The sequence below is a fragment of the Anthonomus grandis genome, chromosome 8, assembly GCF_022605725.1.
Source record: "Anthonomus grandis grandis chromosome 8, icAntGran1.3, whole genome shotgun sequence".
Lineage (NCBI taxonomy): Eukaryota > Metazoa > Arthropoda > Insecta > Coleoptera > Curculionidae > Anthonomus > Anthonomus grandis.
Window position 1 is genome coordinate 6,574,207 of NC_065553.1, and position 21,251 is coordinate 6,595,457.

The 21,251-nt window shown below is 32.2% G+C and overlaps 2 protein-coding genes across 5 annotated transcripts in view; one reads left to right on the forward strand and one right to left on the reverse strand.

The window, feature by feature from the left end:
• Window positions 1-13,856, reverse strand: part of LOC126739627 (mitogen-activated protein kinase kinase kinase 11) — a 50,916-nt gene extending 37,060 nt beyond the window's left edge. For 2 of the 4 annotated variants that reach the window (XM_050445384.1, XM_050445381.1), the window contains exons 1-5: window positions 13,537-13,856; window positions 9,297-9,456; window positions 4,945-5,105; window positions 4,730-4,879; window positions 2,483-2,665 (exon numbers count right to left, since the gene is read on the reverse strand). In XM_050445384.1, coding sequence (XP_050301341.1) covers window positions 2,483-2,665; window positions 4,730-4,879; window positions 4,945-5,105; window positions 9,297-9,426 — 624 coding nt within the window. In that variant the 5' untranslated portion in view covers window positions 9,427-9,456; window positions 13,537-13,856. Of the gene's footprint in view, window positions 1-2,482; window positions 2,666-4,729; window positions 4,880-4,944; window positions 5,106-9,296; window positions 9,457-9,624; window positions 9,790-13,536 lie in introns of those variants that run through there. The other 2 variants (XM_050445382.1, XM_050445383.1) reach the window with 2 other exon arrangements.
• A 2,319-nt stretch (window positions 13,857-16,175) lies between these two features.
• LOC126739760 (uncharacterized) lies at window positions 16,176-17,398 on the forward strand. Its single transcript, XM_050445560.1, has 2 exons — window positions 16,176-16,686; window positions 16,758-17,398. Exons 1-2 carry the CDS (start codon window positions 16,176-16,178, stop codon window positions 17,396-17,398), a joined length of 1,152 nt encoding a protein of 383 aa, XP_050301517.1.
• Window positions 17,399-21,251: the final 3,853 nt, after the last annotated feature.

A 21,251-nucleotide genomic window follows, 5' to 3' on the forward strand; every position in this document is an offset into this window, starting at 1 on the left:
TATTCCAGAACATCTGGAAAATATCGCTCTAGCCGTAGCCGATCGATAGTTCTAGCCTGGACACTTATCCCCGCTTCCATCGATACCTCACAACAGAAGCCGAAATCATGCGAGGCGACGACCGCATCGCGATGGCAAAAATTCCGCGCTGGGGCACATTATTATTTTGCGTTGATTCGAAATAATATTTTACTGCAGTTATTATTGTAGTTTATAGTAAGATTACTTATTTAAAATTTTAAACTACCAAACTATTTTGATACTCGCTTTGAGTTTTAAAAAGAATAAAAATTCGGTATTTAAATTAGGTGGGTAAATTAACAATTTAATTTTTAACTTACATTTTACATTCTTAATTTTATTTAGAATAACGCTTACCTCTTGCTGCATTCCTGTTTAAGCTCAGAAAAAATTAAAATGGATTTAAAATTTTTTTTTTTGGTTTTTTTTGATTATCTTTTGAATCATTCAAATTTTCGATTTTTTAAATAAGCAACAAAAATTTGGCGTAGGTACCTACCTAATTTTGTTTTCGGCATTAACATTTTTACGAAAAAGTAATACAGCAATGCAAAAACTTTCCCATAGCAACCAAGATAACCCACAAAAGTGTCAAGAATAAGTTTTTGAAAATTTGTTTTTTTTTTTTCAATAATCTTCAAAACCAAATAAAATATAATATATATTTGTTTATATGGCATATTCTTTTACAAGCAAATAATGTGCAACTTTGGGGTAAATTATCCATTTTCGTATTTTGAGGGTAGACGAATTTGAAACACCGTTTATGTATATTTATCCAATAAAATAAATAATAAAAAATATTTAAAACATTTATCATATACTTAAAAATACGTAATAATAAAAAAAATATATTATCTTGTAAAATGTAAAATATTAGGTCCCGCGGTATCTCTACTTAGTCGTTCCACTGTACGGCGTGCGCCACCAAATCTCGGCTTCAATTTTGACGCCACGAAACCGGTGTCACGGCTAGAACTCTCGATCGGCTACGCTCTAGCCCAATATACCGCTGCCTACTTACAACAAGACGGTGTCCCACGTCATGGGCCATTAAAAGCATTTCTTAAAAATAACTTTCTTCAAAGATGGATAGATACCAACGGACCTGTTAGATGGCGTCCACGATCCTCGGATCTCTTGATTTTAGATTTTTTTATGGGGATATATACCAGATCAAGTGTATATGTTAAAATTTATAATAATTACTTTGCACTAAACTTACAAACCGAAAACGCCATTTCTAGTCTGTACTGTTTTATACTTACCTCATTGCATCTCGTTTATGATGAACATGACGGATGACTTAATTTAATTTGTTCTTTTTCTGCTGATCACGCCAAGAAAGAAAGCTTGTTGGAAGGACTTTGTCTGTTAGTTATTTAATTTTAAAATAAATAAGAGGTATTACCTGATAGGGTTGAATATGTATTACTATGCCTAAGTATTTTTGTTTGTATAAATCCCTATTTTAGGTACCTTTTGACTCTTGGTTTTTTGTTCTTAGTTACAACTTAACATACCAGAAAGGAAATTAAGATAGTAACAGGCTGTATAAGGTTGTTTTATTAAACATATCATCAGGAGATGTGTGTGTGTTATTCCTAAACTGAAGCCTTTAGAATTCCACTATATGTAACCTCAATAGTATAGAAGACAATACAATAATCTAATAGAACTTCAAGACGCAATTCATTTAGCTTTTCAAAATCTAAGAAGGAGACAAACTATTATTTTGAATGCTATTCAAAGGATTACAAAGATGTGCCAATTTTGTATCAGAGAAGATGGTGGTCATTTTAAATACCTCTTGTAAACATGTTGTTTTCAATACAATTCAATTCAATTCAAATAGGTATATCTACAGCACTGGATTATACGGAAAAAATCTGAAAGAATCTGAGTTTCTACTTTTAAAAAAACTTTAAAGTTAACGGAGACACGAGGGGAGTCCCAAAATGCAAAATTTAAAAAAATGCTTGCATGTATCTTAAAAACTAAAAGGGCTATGAAAATTTTGTTGACGGCATCTTTAGTTTTACGAAAAAGTAACACAGTGTCACGAAAACCGCAACTCTCAATCTCTAAAAATAACGAAGATATTTCGCAAAAGTACCCAAACTGGACACACTGTACATTCCGAGATACACTACCTAGCATCCTCAGTTGGCCTCCTTGTAGATTTTTTAGCTGTTACAAAATACAACACATTAAAAAATATTCAGTGGATTAAGAAAATATATATATTGTATGAAAACTTCAAGAAAAATCAGTTTGATATCATTATCTGTGAGATGGTGAACTCAAACACCTCGCCTATGGTTTGCAGCTAGGCTTATTGTAGGCATTTAATATTCTAAGTTGTATACTCAGTTCGCGGACACTCTGTATATAAAAAAAGACACTAGTTACTTCATCATATCATAGGCGACTATTAAAATTCCTTTATTATATTACTTACCAGGCAAAGATTGGGCTCTTGCAAACACACGCCCTCCAGGGAGACGATATTTTCGTGCCTCAATAGGCAAAACAGTTTCGCCTCTTTTACGACGTTGTCCATGGTGACCTTCATGTCTTCGTCGGCGTCGCGACGAGCCGCCTTTACGGCCACTTCTCGACCGCGCCATTCCCCGCGATAAACCTACAGAAACCATTAGAACGTTACTCGTTTTATTTTTACCAAAATGAAAAATTGATTCTATAAAAACAAAGTAACTTTATGATTTAGTTACAATTCCTTTCAATATAAAAGGAATTTTAATAAACTGCCTTCCAAATGTTTCATAAGAACAACGGCAGACATTTTTGGGTACACAATGAACCTTTCTTGTTAAGAGTGTTTCAATAAGAGCTCAATCTTTCAGTGTTCAATGAAACATAGTTTTCTGTAGCAAAGTATTGAAATGTTTATTTATTTAGAAAATATACAGGGTGTCCCGGTTCATGTGGGAAATCTCTCGGATCCAGGTAGAACATCGAAAAATAATACCGAACGTTCCTATAAAAAAAATTCCTACAGGCATTCTTTACGAAGATACAGCCTCCTAAAGGACGCTGCTGGAAATTGGTTTTTCATAAATTACTTTTAAACTACCCGGTAGAATTTAAGAAAGATTTTAGGTGATGAACACTATTAGGGACCTCTTAAAATGACATCCTTAAAATACATTTACCTTGTTTACTTTACCAGGGGCGCACTAGGTTGTACACTTTAATGCTTATATTTTTAACACCCTGTATGTTAAAATCTAAAAAAAATAAATTTCGATACCTTGAACCCTAGACTAAAAAAAAGGTACTCTTGTTCATTATCGATAAAATGAACCGTTTTGGAGAAAAAAAATAATAAACGAGCCAATCTTTTTTTTTTTTAATTTTTTTTAAATGAGATAAGTACGCTAGTTATTCAAAGACCAAAAAATTTCGATATAAGTCATTTAATTTAAAAAAAATACATGTTCCTAAAAATACAGTGGCTTTGCTGGCATATGCGTACCTTTTTGACGAAATTTTCAATAACCTTATTGCATGCCTGTGGCGTTTATTTCATTGATACAGCATCTAATTTCGGCTTTCGATTCTTCGGCGGTTGCAGGCTTATTGGCATAAATCTGTGACTTCAGATAACCCCGCAGCCAGTCACTCTAAAGGCGTTAAATCGCAACAGTGTGTCGCGATAAAGTCGAAAATACGAAACACGTCAAATTCACTTTCTTCCTTCACCAATTCCCAAATCTTCTCTGGTAAAAAAAATCTCTGATTTACGAGGGTCGAAAAATATTTAATCGTTTACCAGTCAATTTAAGAACAACATTTTCTCTTAAAAGTTTTCGCTGTCAATTAAAAAAACTACTTTTAAATAGGGCTTATCAAAGTGTGGATGAATCAAGATGACCTCTAATATTTAAATATTGATTGCTTGTTATCATTAAGTATATGATTTAATTTAGATATGTTTTGTATAGTAAATTTTAATCTATTTTACAATGCATTTATGTATGTACTGCTTAGGTTTTTATTATATTACGGTTTGTCAACAAAATTTATAATTTATGACAATAAAGCACTTTATGAATTTGAATTTGAAACTGCTCCATAGCGGATGTATTTACAAGGGTACTGGTAAGAACTTATTTCGTAAAGAAACTCATCATGTTTTCATAGAAAACTAAAATCAATAAAATTGTTATATCAGTTTTTAAAATATTAAGATTTTTCTGAAGCTTGTAATAATATCCAACAAACGAGAAAAAGATAGAGATGGTTAGATATTTAGACAAAAAAATAATTTTTAACCTTAAAACTTTTTACAACGTTAAAAGTTAGGGGGTCCCTAAAGGGACTTTAATTTCTGTAATAATTATGGTTCCCTACTATAATTTAGTATGCCTTACGCAAAAAAAAATCCGAACCCCAAAAGCCGTCTTATATTATGGACACCCTGTACATCTACCAAAAAAAAAAAAACACAAAATTAAAACATGTCTCAAAATAGATATGACTTGACTTAACATATAATTAGTTCCGTTTCATATTAATTTATATTAAACTACATATATAAGTTAATCCAAAAACAATTAAAGATAATAGTGCGGAAAACCCAAGACGGCAATTTTATTTTTGTTCGAGGCCGATCTAAAATGTTAATTTTGCAGCAAAATATATTTTACCGCGTAACTAATAATAATGAATTACCACACTTTACCTTACAAAAGCCGCCTACGCCGATGACCTCTTCCAGCTTGAGTTCGCTAAAGTTAATCTTAATCAAATTAACGTCAGCGAATATCGAATCCACGTGATTGACCTCCTCTTCCGCCGAGTCGATGACGAAATTTGCCGGAAAGATCCCAACCTCAAGTCAGAAAAGGATCCAATTTATTCAAGTGTTGCTTATTATAAAAACTCGCATAAGCGTACCTTATCTCCGATCTTTCCAGTCCACCATCCTTCGTCACCAGATATTTTGGCATCTGTGGACAGTACTATCACGATCTGTCCTTTTCGTAAACTGAGCTCATCGTCCCCCTGGGCGTCGTAGTCATATAAGGCAGTACAGAGTCCTGTAGATCGAGATCCACCTATAGAGGTTTATATTAAATAAATTTATTATACTTTTTCCAGTATTTGATGAGAGGTTCTGGCAATTCTTTGCTTTTCCAATGCTGTTCCACTTATAGATATTTCAAAGAGCAATTCAGATGTGAGTGACCAAATCATCTGGATTTTTATTTAAATTTCCTCTGAAAATAAGACCTTTGCAAAGAAAATCGGAAATTCGGAAATCTAATTTATTTTGATTTTAAGGTTATTGTGTAATTTTTAGAATATACAGGGTGGTCAGTAATGAATGCGCCAAAAAGAAATTCTACGTTAATCTTGTGAAAGTATCGATGTTGACCCACATATGTCTTAGTAAAATGTCGCTCATTATTAAAATACAAGGTGTTAAAACTTAATTTTTGAATCTGTTTTTTTTATACCTCGAGATATTGACATAAACCCTTGTGGTTTTTTGGGGATGAGAAATGTGATTTTATTCTATTTTTTGACATAAAATGAGGCAGGGGGCACTAGTTTCACCATATTGACACGCTGTTTTATGTCATAACTTTCTTTTCTTTTTTTTGGCATGAGACAACAGCCATATAGCCAGTGGCATTTTTTTTAAAGTTCCTAGTTGATCCTACTTTGATAATTTCGAGTGCTAATAGGTGCATAACATTAAAGGGACATTAAACTGTACATTCTCGTCTAGGTTTTAATACTAATGTTTCAATTTCTTGAATAGATTTTTTACACTCTAGAAATATGTGATTTAAATCACCTATAGTGTTGCAGACGATACATTTATCAAATGGTACAACATCAATTTTATTGAAATGGGCTGGTATAATTGTTGTTACGAAACGCCTGGACTCGTTAAGATTTTCATGACAGTATTTGGAAGGTATGTTTGTAATTAATTTACAATAACTTGTTTGTCATTCCTTGCAAACATTTTCCCATGATTCGTTCCATTTAGTAACTATAGCTTTTTCTAATAATATTATAGCAATATCACTAACACAAGGAGAGTCTGATAAGGGTTCTCCTTGACTTAGTCCATTTTTCGCTAGCGTATGTACTATTTCGTTACTTTCAGTTCCATAACTTTCTTACTCCTACAGTTTTATTATTGTTTACTAAAGTAACTGAGAGAATAATGATTTTTAAGAAAAAAGGTGTACTACACTTATTTCAGCTAAACAAAACTTTTCGAAATATTGCATTTAAACATTCTGCTGCACTGTTAAAAAATAATTTAACACTAACTTGAGATAAAATTATTCATGAATTAAATAATAAAAATATTACTTTAACAACTGCACAAAATGTCCACCATTCACTTACAAGCATTTTCTTAGTCTTTTTACTAAATAGAGCCTTATTTGGAATAAAGTTCCTTGTTTATTCCTCATAACATTGGTCGAATCCTGAATTTTTTGCAATAGTTGCTCCCCTGTAGGGATTTCTTTGGACAAACTAATAATTTAATATAAGCCCAGAAAAATCTAAAGGATTAAGACCCGGGATACGCGGATGCCATGAAAATTTACTGCTATGACCAAATTGGAATATTCATTATCCTGAGGCATTATTAATTACCTTCAATTATTCTGTTTTTAATTAACGTTATAGACCTACTTTTCAAATCAACATTTATTGTCAAAACTAATGTCAATATGCCTAACATTAGTTTAATAATTGTTAAGCATCACTGCATTTATTTATTATCCGTAGTCTCCGTGTTTAGTGTTTTTGACTGAACGTTTAAATGCAAATATTTCGAAATCAGCCTGTTTAACCGAAATAAGTACACCTTTTATCAGTTACTTTAATAAAAAATAATCAAACTATACTAATAAGAAAGTTATAGCAACAAAAAGCGTGTCAATATGGTATGACTAGCTCCCTCTACACTTAAGTCAAAAAATAGAATAAAATCGCTGCTTCATTGGGTCTCGATCATTGTTGGTTCCAACAGAAAGGAGGTCGAGTGATCTCCCGTTTTGGAGATGGAACTGGCCCTCCAGATCGTCAGATCTAACAACACTAGACTTCCTCATTTGGGGCTTTTTAAAATCTCGGATTTACCGCAACAGGCTCCGCAGCTTACAAGCGTGATTAAGAAGAGATTTGGCCAATTTGGAGCCAGATGTTTAGCGAGCAACAATTCAAAATGCCGAGAAAACGAGCGCAATTATGCGTCAACTCAGGAGGTGGCCACTTGAGCGATATAATTTTTTCCAATTAATGCCATCAATGTTACACTTTCAAATAAACTTTTTTCGACAACAGAGCTCTCTTTTTTTAATTTATGACAAAATGGCAGTGGGTTCAAATTATGACATTACTTTTGCACCACTTAGTATAATGTCACCAATTACTAATCAACAGATTTTCGAATTATTGAAAGAAGTTAAGAAAAAGAACACTACTATACAGAGTAATATCCAGTGTATGAAACAGGATTTTGGTTTTTACAGAGGAAAACTACAATGCTTAGAAAATAAAGTTTGTGAACTAGGACTAACTAAAATATTAGCCTAAAAAGAAAATTAAATTATCTAAGATGACTCTTCAAGATAATTTAACAAATGAAAAGAATCAAATAATTATACTTGGCATTAAGAAGGCAGCTGATAAATTTTTGGACAAAAGAAGCCATCAATATTCCACGAGATATTGATAATTTTTACAGAACTGAAAAAAAAAAATGAACATTCAAGACCTACAGTTTGTAAGCTTGTACAAAAAACAGATTTTTTGGTGTCTATCAAAGATTTTTTTTTAAATTGTAAAAATAAATAAATAATCATGTGAGTACAGAATAAACAAACATCTATAAAAAAAATATCTATATTAGCTTTCTGTACTAAATATTTGTTTCTAATTTTAGTATTGGCCTATTCTAAGTCTAGTTATTACCTCTCTGTCTTTTCTTGTGAGATTAGATATTCTATTTAGCCCAAAGAATCGGTCCTTAATCCTATACAATTTATTATTCCCATCTTGGAGGTCCTAGTCAAGTTGGATAAATTTTTAATAATATTGAGCGAAAAAATAGTTAAATCTTTTACATAAAAATGTGTAAGTAAAGGGATTTGCATTTAAATGTTCTTTAGCTAATAAGTCAGCTTATTCGTTCCCCTTTAAATAAACTTAGAAGTACGGGTATTAGTATTGCAAACGACTTAAGTCAGGAAAATTTCCATCAAAAAAAATTCTCTATGAATAAAATATTTATAGTCAAAATTGTCAAAAAACAACTAATGGTAATTGGTGAATAATTCACTGTACCAGATCTAAAGGATATTTTTTAATTTTTTTATTAACCAAAATCAGCTGTTTGAAGTAATGGTATGCCTTCAACATCAAAGTCTCGTATGATAATAAAAAGTAGCAATAGATAAAAAGCAAACACCATCAGCCCCAAAAACTAAAGCTGCTGCTGCTGAGAACAAATTATACTATTTCAACAAAATATATGGATACATCAGGCCAGAAGTATAGAAGAAAGCTTTGGTTGTAAAAAAACTACTATATGTTTAAATCAGGATATTTTATATGCTCTGGAATTCTTTTAATGTAATATTTTAAATACTGTTTCGATATTTGTAAATGTTCTTGTCAGGTCCATGGTTCCATGCATTCAGTCAATGACACAAACAAAAATTACAATATTTTTGTAAAGAGATAATGGAAATTGATTTAAAAAACTGCAGATAATATAAATATTAACAAAAAAAAAATCTGAAACAATACTTTAACCTCATTATGTAACTGATAATGATTCCCAAATAAACTAATAAGTTTTTCTCACAAGTATTTTATTGTGTAAATTTATATAAATATATAAAAATTAGCGGATATTATCTATTGAAGGTAAATACGTTTCTGAAAATCGAATTTAAATTAAGAATAGCAGCATCGATTAAATTTACTGTTATTCTAAAAATAAATCTGCCTTAGATAAGAGAGGATTTTTATGAAAGCAGGATGTTGAATTTTCAAGGAATTAGCGTAAAACACTTTATAGGTACAATTTAAAAATAAAACTGTAAAAACGTTCAAAATTTTAGAATATTTGTTAGTGAGGGACCAATCGAAGATTTATAACCAGAATTTGATTACAGTACCATTAAAAATCAACAGGTTTGATTGAGAGGATAAAAAATATATATGTAGGTATATAAGAATGTGTATAAATAGTGCGATTTGTTATTTACCAAGTTGTGTGGATCCAGGGGTACTAGGACAGCTGGGTGCCGAGGAGGGGGCATTCTTGACTTCGTACGCGGAACGGTCCATGCGCCTCAGTTGGCGGACGGGCGAGGGGGCGCCCACCAATGGAGGCATCCGGTGCTGCCAACCAGACAGCTAAAACCTCTACAAAAAAAATTCAAATAATAGGTTCTACTTTTAAAACTACATAAATGAGAAAGGTTAACAATTTGCAGAAGAACCCCTAAACACCAAATGGCATCTCCAAGGTCTCTCTAAAGTCTGAAATCTATCTTGTTTTAACAACAATAACAGGATAACTGCAATCATTACCTCTTAATAGTCAGCAAATTGACTATATCACACTATCAGTACATAAACAAAACTACATTGTTAAAAAAAATACACTGATTTGTATGCACCCTTGAACTCAATATATAAAAAAATAATGTTAGACAGACTGTTTCCATTTAAGATTCCCAATACCTGTCGGAATTTACTTGTTATCACATGAGATAACCCGATTCAAAACCAGCCAAACTAATTTTAGGAATGAACACCTTATCATTGTTATCTCAAATGTGATTTGACAGTGTATGGATGGTATGATGTATGTATTATAGATAGGTAATAAATGTATGATGTAAACTAGCAGTCGTAAGTAATAGAAGTAGTAGTAATGTAAGCTATGAAAGTAAAGGGTGTTTCTTCAGGAACTGATAAGACTATACAAAAGACACTATTTTTTAAAATGTTATTAGTATGCAGAAACATATTTTTGAAATGCATGCATATGTAATAAAACTGAAGGAAACTCAACAAAATCAGTTGCAAGTATGCAAGCTATTTTAACCATCTTCTTTATTAGTATGAAATCAATTATTGAGTCAAACATGAGTTAAGTCTGTATGGGTCCTTCCAAGCCTATGACTTATGATTGTTATGGGTGAAATACTGAATAGTGAATACCATTATATATAGTGTAAGTTTATACATGATTCCTAATATAGGTAAGACAAAGAAAAATGTACACTTTGTCCTATTCTAGTGGTAACTGAAGGAGACCTCAGGTATTTTTTTAAGATTTTTTTTTGAAACCAAGATACCCCGGAATTATAATCAAATCAAGATGCAGTGTACATATAAAATAAAGTTAGCAATCCCAATCTAGGGAAACAATGCTGACACCTACTCTGCAATCAATATGTTGTGTCTGTATGAGCAAGTATGCTATCATAAGGATTTTAGCAATCTTTACAAAGTGGAAGCTGACTTGCACTAACCACCTTGGAAAAGTGGCATGGGTTTTCAAGTAGAGTTCAATGAAATAATAAGTAACACCTGTTTTATGTCAGATAGATAAGAAGATCCCAATCAATATCCTATACAAATCTGAAATACACAGGGAAAATTAAGAAATACAATAAATTATATTAACCCAAAATAATAATATCTACAAGCATTATGATAAAATTAATTATGTACTTTCAAAAAAAACTCAATTAACAATAAAATAAATATTAACCCTTACTTTGGCCAAATCCATTATTAATTTACTAGTTTTAATGTAGGAGCACCTCAAGACTCATGGATTTGCGATTATACCAAAAGTGCTTTGTCCAAACTTAAAAAGTTAGTCAAATGTTAATTTAAAACAAACATAAATGAAAAGCTCACTACTTTAAAAACAAGTTATGTGGTTCTTCTTAAATAGTATGTTTGTAACAAAAGTAAAATTTCATATCCTAATTTTTGGGACTAAAAGTTTGTGTGAGTAGTCTCAAAATAGGTTTATCCAGTTTACAGGAGCACGTAGAGTTGACTATAAGGAAATATCTAATACAAACTTAATTAGTAGAGAAAAATGCAGAACTTTGAACACCCAAAATTAGCCATTGAGTTTTTCACATCAAAACAATTAATATAAAGATCTAATTTAAAAAAAAAGCAGAGAATAGGTTACAAAGTCAAACACAAATATTGCTTTATTGTTTTATGATACATAAAATGTTATTAACAAAGGAAAGAGAAATAAAGTGCATGCAAAATACAGCAATAGATAAAATTAGTAATTAAATTCTAAATTTCTAATAGGTAAATATATAAATTTAATAAAATAACAGACAATTAAAACAATATAACAAAATAATAATAAATAAATGAATGACTATACAATGGATGTGTCAACACAGGAGAAATAAAAAAAATTTAAAAGAATGTAGAATTAAAACGAAGAGCTACAAAGAACTAATACAGAGGATTTGATTGTATCTATTGAACAGTGAGACACAATGAAATAAAAACTACAAAATGAATTTATTGAAGAGCTCAAAGCAGAATACACTTTATATAGAAATATGCTTAACAGCTAATAAAATAATTAACTAAGCAAATAAAAACACTCAAATTGAGGAAAATACAGGTAATATGAAAAAGATTTACTAATACTAATGCAAAAAATATATACATTTTGCAAATAATAATGACATTAGTGATTTTTGCAACAAATGTTATATAAATATAGGCTTGGAATTGGAGAAAACTATTAATACCCCTGCAAATTTTTTAAGTCACTTAGAAAATATACAATGATCAATATCTTTGAACCCTGTTACAGAAAATGAGCTTATTATCCACAAATCTTCATTAGAAAATATTAATGCCTCCTGGTAAAGGTGGCATTTGTGCAAAACTAATTAAATATATATATATAAGATATAAGCAGGTGTCTGACAATTTAATTTTTTTTTAAGCTTTTAAGTTAATATTTAATAAGAAAATTTAAACACAAGTAAAAACTGTACTGTATAAGAGTAGTGAAAACAATCAGTGGCGAAAGAAAATCAGTTTTGCCTTTCAGAGGATTTGAGTAGCATAGACAACAATGTATTATAGTTTCAGATATTGCTGATAGTATGAACAATGTGAAACACTCTATAGCAGTCTTCTTGCTAAGGCCTCTAATATTCTCGTATTATGGATTCGGGAGTACAGTGTGTGATCTTTTTAAAATCTATATGACATAAATAAATATTTGAGGGTAAATGGAACACTTAACCAACCACAAACAATTCAAATCAGTGTTCTACAGAGGACAGTTTTGGGATCCATACTTTTCATAAACTCATTGCCGATACTGGATATCAGAGGTTAAACAATACAGACCTTGTTTTTACTAGAAGCACATGGACCAATACAAAAGAAAAAGATATTGAGACATAGCATTACAAACAGACATGACATGACATTTTATAGAATTTTGCTAGATGAAAAGGGTAATGATTCAATTGTAGTACCCAAAACTAAATATTTGGGAGTGATTATAGATCAATATTTGAAATGGACAGATCATGCATAATATCTAAGAAACAAAATACATTGTTTAATATAAAAAGTTTTTTTGCTTAGAGAATATTTCTGTACCAAACTCCTAACTACCTATACTGTATTTATACCTGGTGAAGTCTTTTGGGGGTCTATTTGGGGACTCTTACAAAACAAACCTGAACACATTACAGAACTCTATTGTAAAAATAATGTTAAGAGAAATGCCCAAATGTAAACAATCATTTAGTAGCACCTACCACTAAGAAAACCATGCATTTAAAACTCCTAGATTATTTAGCTCTTAAACTTTATAATGAAATATCCAATGACATTAGATCTATAAACAAAATAAAAATGTTCAACAAAGAGCAGAACTTTTATTACAAATAGTTTTGACAGGTTTGCAGGGCTTATGAGGAAATGAACAATATACTGATAGGTTTCACAGTTTAATTTGATTTAATTTTGTTGATTGTCTTTGGATGAAGTAGGTTCAGACCAGTCGGGTTTCAACTCATAAAGTATAGTTAAAAAATTACATGATCTTGATGCTGCATACAAAATAATCATTCAATATGTATATTCAAAGACTTGTATCCTTTGTTGTTATTATTATGTATTATAACCTAGGTATAACAGTGTAAATAATAAAATTGTGTAGATTCAATAAAAGGATTATTTTTAACTATGCACATCAAAAGAACAAACTTAACACATTCATATTGTTAAGAAAGAAGAAACAGCAACTAATTGTAAATAATTAAGCAGAAAACAACAAAATAATTAAAATGCAGCAGGAGCATTGTTAAAAAAATCAAAAGTTAGGAGAGGCCAGTATTTGTTTTGATCAAGTGATACCTTATCTGAACCTAAGATAAATAAGTGGTTAAATAAAAACGAAGTGGGATTTTCATTTACCAATTTAATACTAGAGACCTTGAATTCCTGCTGCTTGCAAAACGTTGCTCGCCCATAATAATGTTCCCAAAGAGGAGGTACGGGGCCCGGCCAGGTGGTCACAAAAACACCACCGAAACCGATGTTTTACTCGATTCCGGCATCACCGAACTGAACAATGGAACCCCCGACACGAACTCCGGTCACTCCAATGTCGCCCCGCGAAACACGCCCGTTTTTATGCGATATTTTTGTTATTTTTTGCCACTATTTTTGCTTGTTTTTCGATATTTTCATGTCAAGCTGTCAGAGTTGTCGCGGCCATGCCATAAATGCACCCAATTTCTCGTCCCTTATCAATAAACCTACACGACTTATTTCCATCTCTCTTTGTTGCGTACGGATAACACGAGATAAAGACAGTTTTCAAGTTCCATCAATGTTTATTCACTTAATCTGGATATCCCTAATCTTTCATTGGTTGAAATGTTGACGTGTTATTAAACTGTAATTAAATGTACAGACTTTTTAATTTAACTTAAGCTACTAGGCCATAGATGGCGCATGTGGGTGTGTAGCTAGGGTCTCTCTCTCTCTCTAGCGTATTTATAGTCTTCGTTCACTGTTATTTAATCGATATCTCCTGAAATACTCAAGGGATTTTAATAATTGGGTTCAGAAATCGTTAGTATTAATAGTTTTAATAAATTCGTACGTATACTTATTGACAGTAGATTAAAGTTCGAAGATCACATTGAGCAGCTCTATTCTAAGTTCACTAAGTTGGCATCTGTATGTTTCGCTATACGAACAATTAGAAGTGATGTTGGTATATAGCTAAAGATGGCTAATTTTTCATTGGTAGAATCACACTTACGACACAGCATAAGGAAGACTATTATGTAATTATTTAAGCTGTGCTTACGATATGGGATTTGTTTTTAGAGACACGCATCCACAGCTTAAATAATTACATAATGAATAATGTCTTCCTTATGCTGTGACGCATCTGCAAATTTATTTAAATCTGTGATTTAGACATGTTTTCTTTTTAAGTATCATATAGTCTTGCAAAGCTCACTTTGTTATCTTGACTCTTCCATCTTTATTTATACTGGAGACTGTTTGCTTGATGCATAAGAAGTATTCTTTAGTTAACCAGTCAGAAAATGTATAATACTCGGTCCTATAAGATGCAATACCAAATCCTACATCTTCCTTAACCAAAAAACCAACTTTTTATGAAATTAAAAAAATATTTAACCATCTTCCACGGCCTCTTCTTAAGAAACTGTCTTAAGAAGAGGCCGTTGTTCAAGTTATTTAGGAGAGAAGTAAGAAAGATGTTTAAGTTTATTTGACTTTATTGACTATGAGATTTGGTGCGAAAAAAAAAGTTGATTTAATGTGGTTTTTACAGTATTGCATGATGAATATTTATGACACAGACTTTGATCAATTTTAGTTACTACTATTTTAAAGAAATTTTCAAGGGCGTCGCCAGAGAGGGGCAGCTGGCCCCCCCTGTAGCTAACGCTAGAGGTCTAGCGTTAACTTCTAGACCTCTAGCGTTAACCTCTAGAGGCCTAGAGGTTAACGCTAAACCAGTCATCCGGCTAATTGAAACTTTACTTTTGAAAACGTATATTTCGAAACTTATCACTTATTAATTTCTAATTTCACTTAATAATTAGGCTATTAGGTAACTTCAATCTAAGATAAGGCTTTACTATACCTATACATATTTACATTTCGGAGGCTCGAAGCGCTCGCAAGTGAAAAGCGAATTGAAACGATTACGCTCACTTTGAGCCAAGAACCTACGGATACTACGGAAAACGTACGACTTTGCCAAAGACGCCCAGTATCTGAAAAGAAATCATTCCTGGTTGGAAATGTACTCACCATGGTTAGCATACTCCCGCCAACAAAAAGGAGCCTTCTGTAAATTCTGTACACTATTTCCACCCAATCTGAGCTCCGTTAGAGGTGTTTTAGGTTCGTTCATTATAAGGCCGTTTTGTAAGTTCAAAGGTGTTCATGAATACTGCAGAAAACACGCAGATACTCACTTTCATAAGACGACATTGGAAGCAGCTAAGTCTTTTCTTGATAATGTGCCAGTAGATGTGCAAATTAACAAATACTCTCAGGAAAGTCTTGAAAAAAACAGGAAAATTATAAGATCGATTATTTCCTGTATTGCGTTTTGCGGATCCCACGACCTAGCATTAAGGGGGGCAAGCTATGGTGATGGAATTCTGGAAGGGCTGTATAAGATGCGAACTGACGCAGGAGACACTATTTTAAAAAACCATCTTGAGCATGGAAAGAAAAATGCAAGTTGACATCCAGAATGAGATTATCAGTATTTGTGGAGATGTTATTAAGGCCGATTGCATCAAAAATGTGAAGATATCTCAAGCATATAGCATTTTAGCAGACGAAACAGCGAATATCTCTGGAAAGGAACAGCTCTCAGTTGGCATAAGATATTTTGATGAGGAAACCAGCAATATTGAAGAAGTATATTCCTCGGATTTGCTGAGCTTACAGCCTTGGACGCTAAATCGATTGCCACGGCAATAAACGAATTCCTGACGAAAGAGGATCTCGATCCAGATAAATGCGTTGGTTTGGGATTCGATGGTTGTTCCACTATGTCTGGAAAAGAAGGTGGAGTTCAGGCTATTTTGCGTAAAAAATACAAGAAAGCACTATTTTTTCATTGCTCGTCACATAAACTCAACCTGGTAATCAATGATCCGAATGCTCTGCCGGAGATCCGAAATACAGTTGGGGCCATCAAAGACATCATTACATTTTTTCGTGAATCGGTTCTAAGAAGAAAATTAATACCCAATATTCCCAAGCTGTGCGAAACAAGGTTGAGCGAGAAATACAAGAGCATCAGAGGTTTTAAAGAGAACTTTTGTGATATAATGGAGGCACTAGAAACCCTGTCTCGAGATGGCAATATTGCAACAAGAAAACATGCATATCAGCTCCATGTTGCAGCTTCCAAAGTTTCGTTTATTTTTAGCCTTGGATTGATAGCCAAATATTCCGCTCTTTTAGAACCAACAGTAAACGTGCTCCAATCAGTCCCCTTGGATGCAGTTCAGGCATCACAGCATATTAGTCGTATTTTAAAACTGATCAAAAACCACCGTGAGAATTTGAAAAATTTGAAAATTTTTTCGGGAAAAAAATTTAAAAATTTCGGGAAGAAATTTTCAAAGATGCTTCTGTTATTGCGGAAAAAATTGGATTGGATATGAAATCAATACCGCGTACTGCTGAAAGACAACAACACCGTAGCAACCACCCATCAAAAAGCCCCTCAGAATTTTGGCGCAGGTCCATAACAATTCCTTATTTGGACTCAATTATAAATTCCCTAGAAATAAGGTTTTCTGAAGAAAATAGACCATCATTTACTTTGTTAAAACTACATCCTGCGCAAATGAAAAACATTTCTTTGGAAGAACTTGAAGAGGCTTGCGAGGAATTTAAAAATGTTTACGGTGTTACAAATATGCATAATGAGATAGAGCTTTGGAAAAATATATGTGAGGAAAAACCAGAATCGGTCAAAATGAGTGTTGTGGACATCCTCAAGGAAACTGATGATTTCTTTCCTGAAATTAAAAAGGCTTTACAGATCCTTGTTGCATTACCTTGTACGACTTGTACAGTTGAAAGGTCATTTAGTAGCCTTAGGAGAATCAAAACCTGGTTGAGGAGCACCATGTCTGAAACTCGACTCAATGGCCTCGCTGTGATGAGTGTACACAGGCAACACATTTTTAAAAACTTGGACGATTTTGTTAACAAAGTGCAAAGAACCCTAGAAGATTATGTTTCATTGATTTTCATGTAAATATTTTGTTCGGTTTTTATTTTTTTTTAATTAAAATTTTTGTTTTTTGTCTTTAGTTCTTCATGCTGCCCCTCCCTAGCTTACCGGCTGCCGACGCCCTTGGAAATTTTTATTATGCTTTGCTATGTAATATTTAAATGTTTTATAAATTCTGTTATGCAATTTTATTGGCCAATTTATTTTTTGTGTTCCCATATTTGTTTCTTTTATTGTCCGTTTGTTTACTCTATATTTAAGACTTGATTTAATCTTTTGTAATCTTTAACAATAAAAGTACCTAAATCGCATTATGGTGGTCCCAAACCTCTACAAACTATAATGTTTTTGTAAAAATCAATTAAAAAGTAAAGTGTTATAAAAATGAAAAAGGCTCTAACTTTGCCAAAACTCCCAAAGGATTTGTATAAAACTTTTTTCTGTAATAAATAATGAATTTATGACAGAAATTTGTTCTTAAAGAATTATTGAATTGTTCGATGACGATTTATTTATTTAGTAAGTAAGTAAATGAGTAATTATAACAGGATGATGAAAATTCAATAATTTTTTACCAAAAACTTAGAGGTTTGCAACCGTCTGAAATCGGTTTAGATATTTATTACTTATTACATTAAAAATTCAATAATATTTTATCAAAATACTTTCGTTTGTAAAACCTTGTAACTAGCTGAAATCGTTTTAAATATTTTTATCTATTATAGAAAAAAGTTTTATCCAAATCCTATGGGAATTTTAAGCCTTTTCTCATTTCTTTAACATTTGATTCTTAAATTAATTTTTTTACAAAAACACGTTAGTTTGTAGAGGGACCACCATTATTCGATTTAGAGATTTTTTTGTTAATATCTGGACAAAAAATTATTAAAATCTCTTGGGAATTTCAGGAAAAACAGCGAGCGCGGACTATAAATAGGTCGCTGGCAACCGATATATGCTGCGTTCTCAAAGCGCTATTATCGATCGGACGCTAGCTTCACACACATAGATAACGCTATGTATAGATAAGGAACTAATCACTAGGTAAGGTAATAAGGTATCTAATCGCGTAAAAGGTGCAAATAGAATTTTACAGGTCTAATAATAACTTTTCAGAAAAGTTCCTTTATAATGAATTCTACTTCAAATTGGAATTGCAAATTGTTTATGACTAAACAAAAATCCTGTGTCAGTCAAAAATAGAATCTTTGCCTTGTCTAAAAAAATCGTCTATAATTCTCAAAGAGACTAAATTTGTATGTAAAAAGCGAAACTTTTAGTCATTGTCACTTCAAGTCTTGCATCTAAAATATATACGACAAGGTGACACGTGTTTCGCTGTATTACCAGCATCTTCAGACTTAGGGTATGCGCAGTCAGGCTTGCGAACGATTTATCGCGCGAGAAAATTCGTTCACGACGATATAGCGGGCTTCATTCCAGAAGATCTCCACAGAAAAGCGAATGCAATATCAGTTTTCGTTATACAAGTGGATAGCTGCAGCCCCCATGTATCGAACATTAAAAAAAACACCATGATGAGTATTCTGCCCAACTATGGAGAGAGGCAGTAACTAGCAAAAAATCCGAAATTTGTTTTTGAGCACCATTAATTGTCTTATGTTGTTTTGTACACAAACTCAACACAAAAAAGCAGTAAACTATATAACTTTGTCTACAAATTCGAGAAAACATTTACTGCCTTTTGTAAAATCTAACCCTCTGCAAGTTAGAATGGCAGCAAGTGTAATATACACTTGAATGCAATGCAACAAAAGAGTATTTGTCATGCAGACTGTTGGATGCTGCCTTTTTGTGTTGAGTCAGCTGATTTTAAATTAAACTTCCAAACAAAAACCAACGGGGTAAAAATCCACCTTCTAACAAACTTGATAGACAATTGATATTAGCACATGTTCATTCATTTAATGCATCAATATCACACTACCGTCGAGAACATGCGCTCAGGGTAAAATATTTACCTAGGTAACTATTATGCATAATTATTTTTTGGAAAAATTTCCGCAACATAAATGCGGGTACGAAGATTATCGAAAAATACTATTTACTGAAAATATTAGTTTCACTAAACCCTTGAGACAAAAAATAAAAAGATTCTACCGGTTGCAGTTGTTTGGCACGAAGCCATTCGTGATCGAGGAAAAGAGCAACTGATCAGCACCTTTTTTCAGTTTCATGCTTCATAATCACGATGCCGGCAATTTTATATTTTGGCTAGACAATTGTTCAGCACAAAGTAAAAACTGGGCCTTTATGACGTTTCTCGTTTATATTCTCAATTCATCAAAGATAGCTGCTGAGACACTCTTAGTGAACTATTTCGAACCAGGACATTTATGTCGGCTGATAGAATTATCGTTGAAGCGTCAAAAAAAGACTGAAGATTTTAATGACTTCAAGTCTTACTTTCTCTTCTTCAATGTTCAAGCAATACGAAAGTCGAACAATGGAAAGGTTACAACAAAAATTTCTACATTGAAGATTTCTATGATTTTCAAGATTTCTCTGCATCCCACAAAAGAAGAAACACTATCGAGAAGGAAAAAAAAATACTTTTGTCCAATATTAACTAAGTTAAGGTCTCTCGAGGTTCTTTCAATTTCGAAATTAAGTTAGACCTTAATTCTTAAGGTCTATGGGGACATATGTAAAAAGGACATTCCAGATCCAGCCTGTCACAGTATTCCATGTGGGATTTATCAAAAAAAAAAAAAAAAGACCGTATAATACAAGATTTATTGGAACTCATGGAAGAAAACAGAAAGGACTTTTGGTTAAACTTGCCAGTTACTACGAACACTCAAATTCCTACAAAAACTTGTAATAGAAAGAGAAATTAAATAAAATGTTAGTTTCGTAGTGCGTTTTATTTCTATTTATAAATATAAGATTCTGCAATAGAAAAAACAGTTAATTTAAAACCAACAGAATAAAGCAGCATATGCCACTTACTGTTTTAAGTATCAATAAAGAAATACCCGAATTAACAGAAAAAAGCAGTATGTGTATTTAATAATTCGTTTGCAAAGTTTTTTTTTGGACATTGAAACTTAATTCGAAGCCTCTTTCCCAATGTCAAAACTAGGTTTTATCAGTTATCTCTCTTAAAAAACCCTTGGCGAACGCCATTAAAGTAAAAGCCGATTACCCACAAATTTTGTGGTTAGTAGTTACTGCCTTTCTTCATAGTTGGGCAGTATTGCTATGCATGGCTATTTTTTATACCTATGTTACTTTTATTTAATAGCAGTTTAGTTAGGGTTATTTTCATTAATTTTTAGACAACTTAGAAGACCTAGCACCAGTAGAAAGAAAAATTTATAAATCTAATTGTGAGTGTGTGTGAAGCATAATTTGGAATACACAAGCAATTAGTGAAACGCAAGGCCTTTCACATTATTGCAAAATATATTCATTATGTCAGTATGAGAGGGCATCAACAGATATTAGAAGTTAGTTATGAAACTTTAGAATTTGATTGAGTTGAGGCTTTCGGTTAGTATTAATTGTAATATTTTTTTTTAATCTATACAGGGTAACTCTGATTTAACACCCTGTATAGATTACAAATAAATTTCTTGACCTGTATTTTGAGATTTTTTTATTAACAACCTTTGGATTGTAACCAGTATTAACTGCTAATTATCCGATAGTGTTTATTTCTTCGTTGTAGTTAAAGAAGCGCTGGGAGCTCTGTAAACTTAACAATTCAGGGCCGACATTTTGTAAGGGTAAAATTGATTCGAATTAGATGGAACGATATGGTCAGTTTGAGTGGGTTTTTGATAAATTTAAAATTCTATGATTCCTGATAGTCAATTACAGCGCACAACTAACGAAAATCTATTAATTCTAC

Excerpts from the sequence above, each read along its gene's own strand:
- LOC126739760 (XM_050445560.1), top strand. The coding sequence starts at position 16,176 with ATGTCTGGAAAAGAAGGTGGAGTTCAGGCTATTTTGCGTAAAAAATAC. Across the intron at positions 16,687-16,757 it reads AAAACTGATCAAAAACCACC|ATGCTTCTGTTATTGCGGAA; the intron begins GTGAGAATTTGA and ends AAATTTTCAAAG.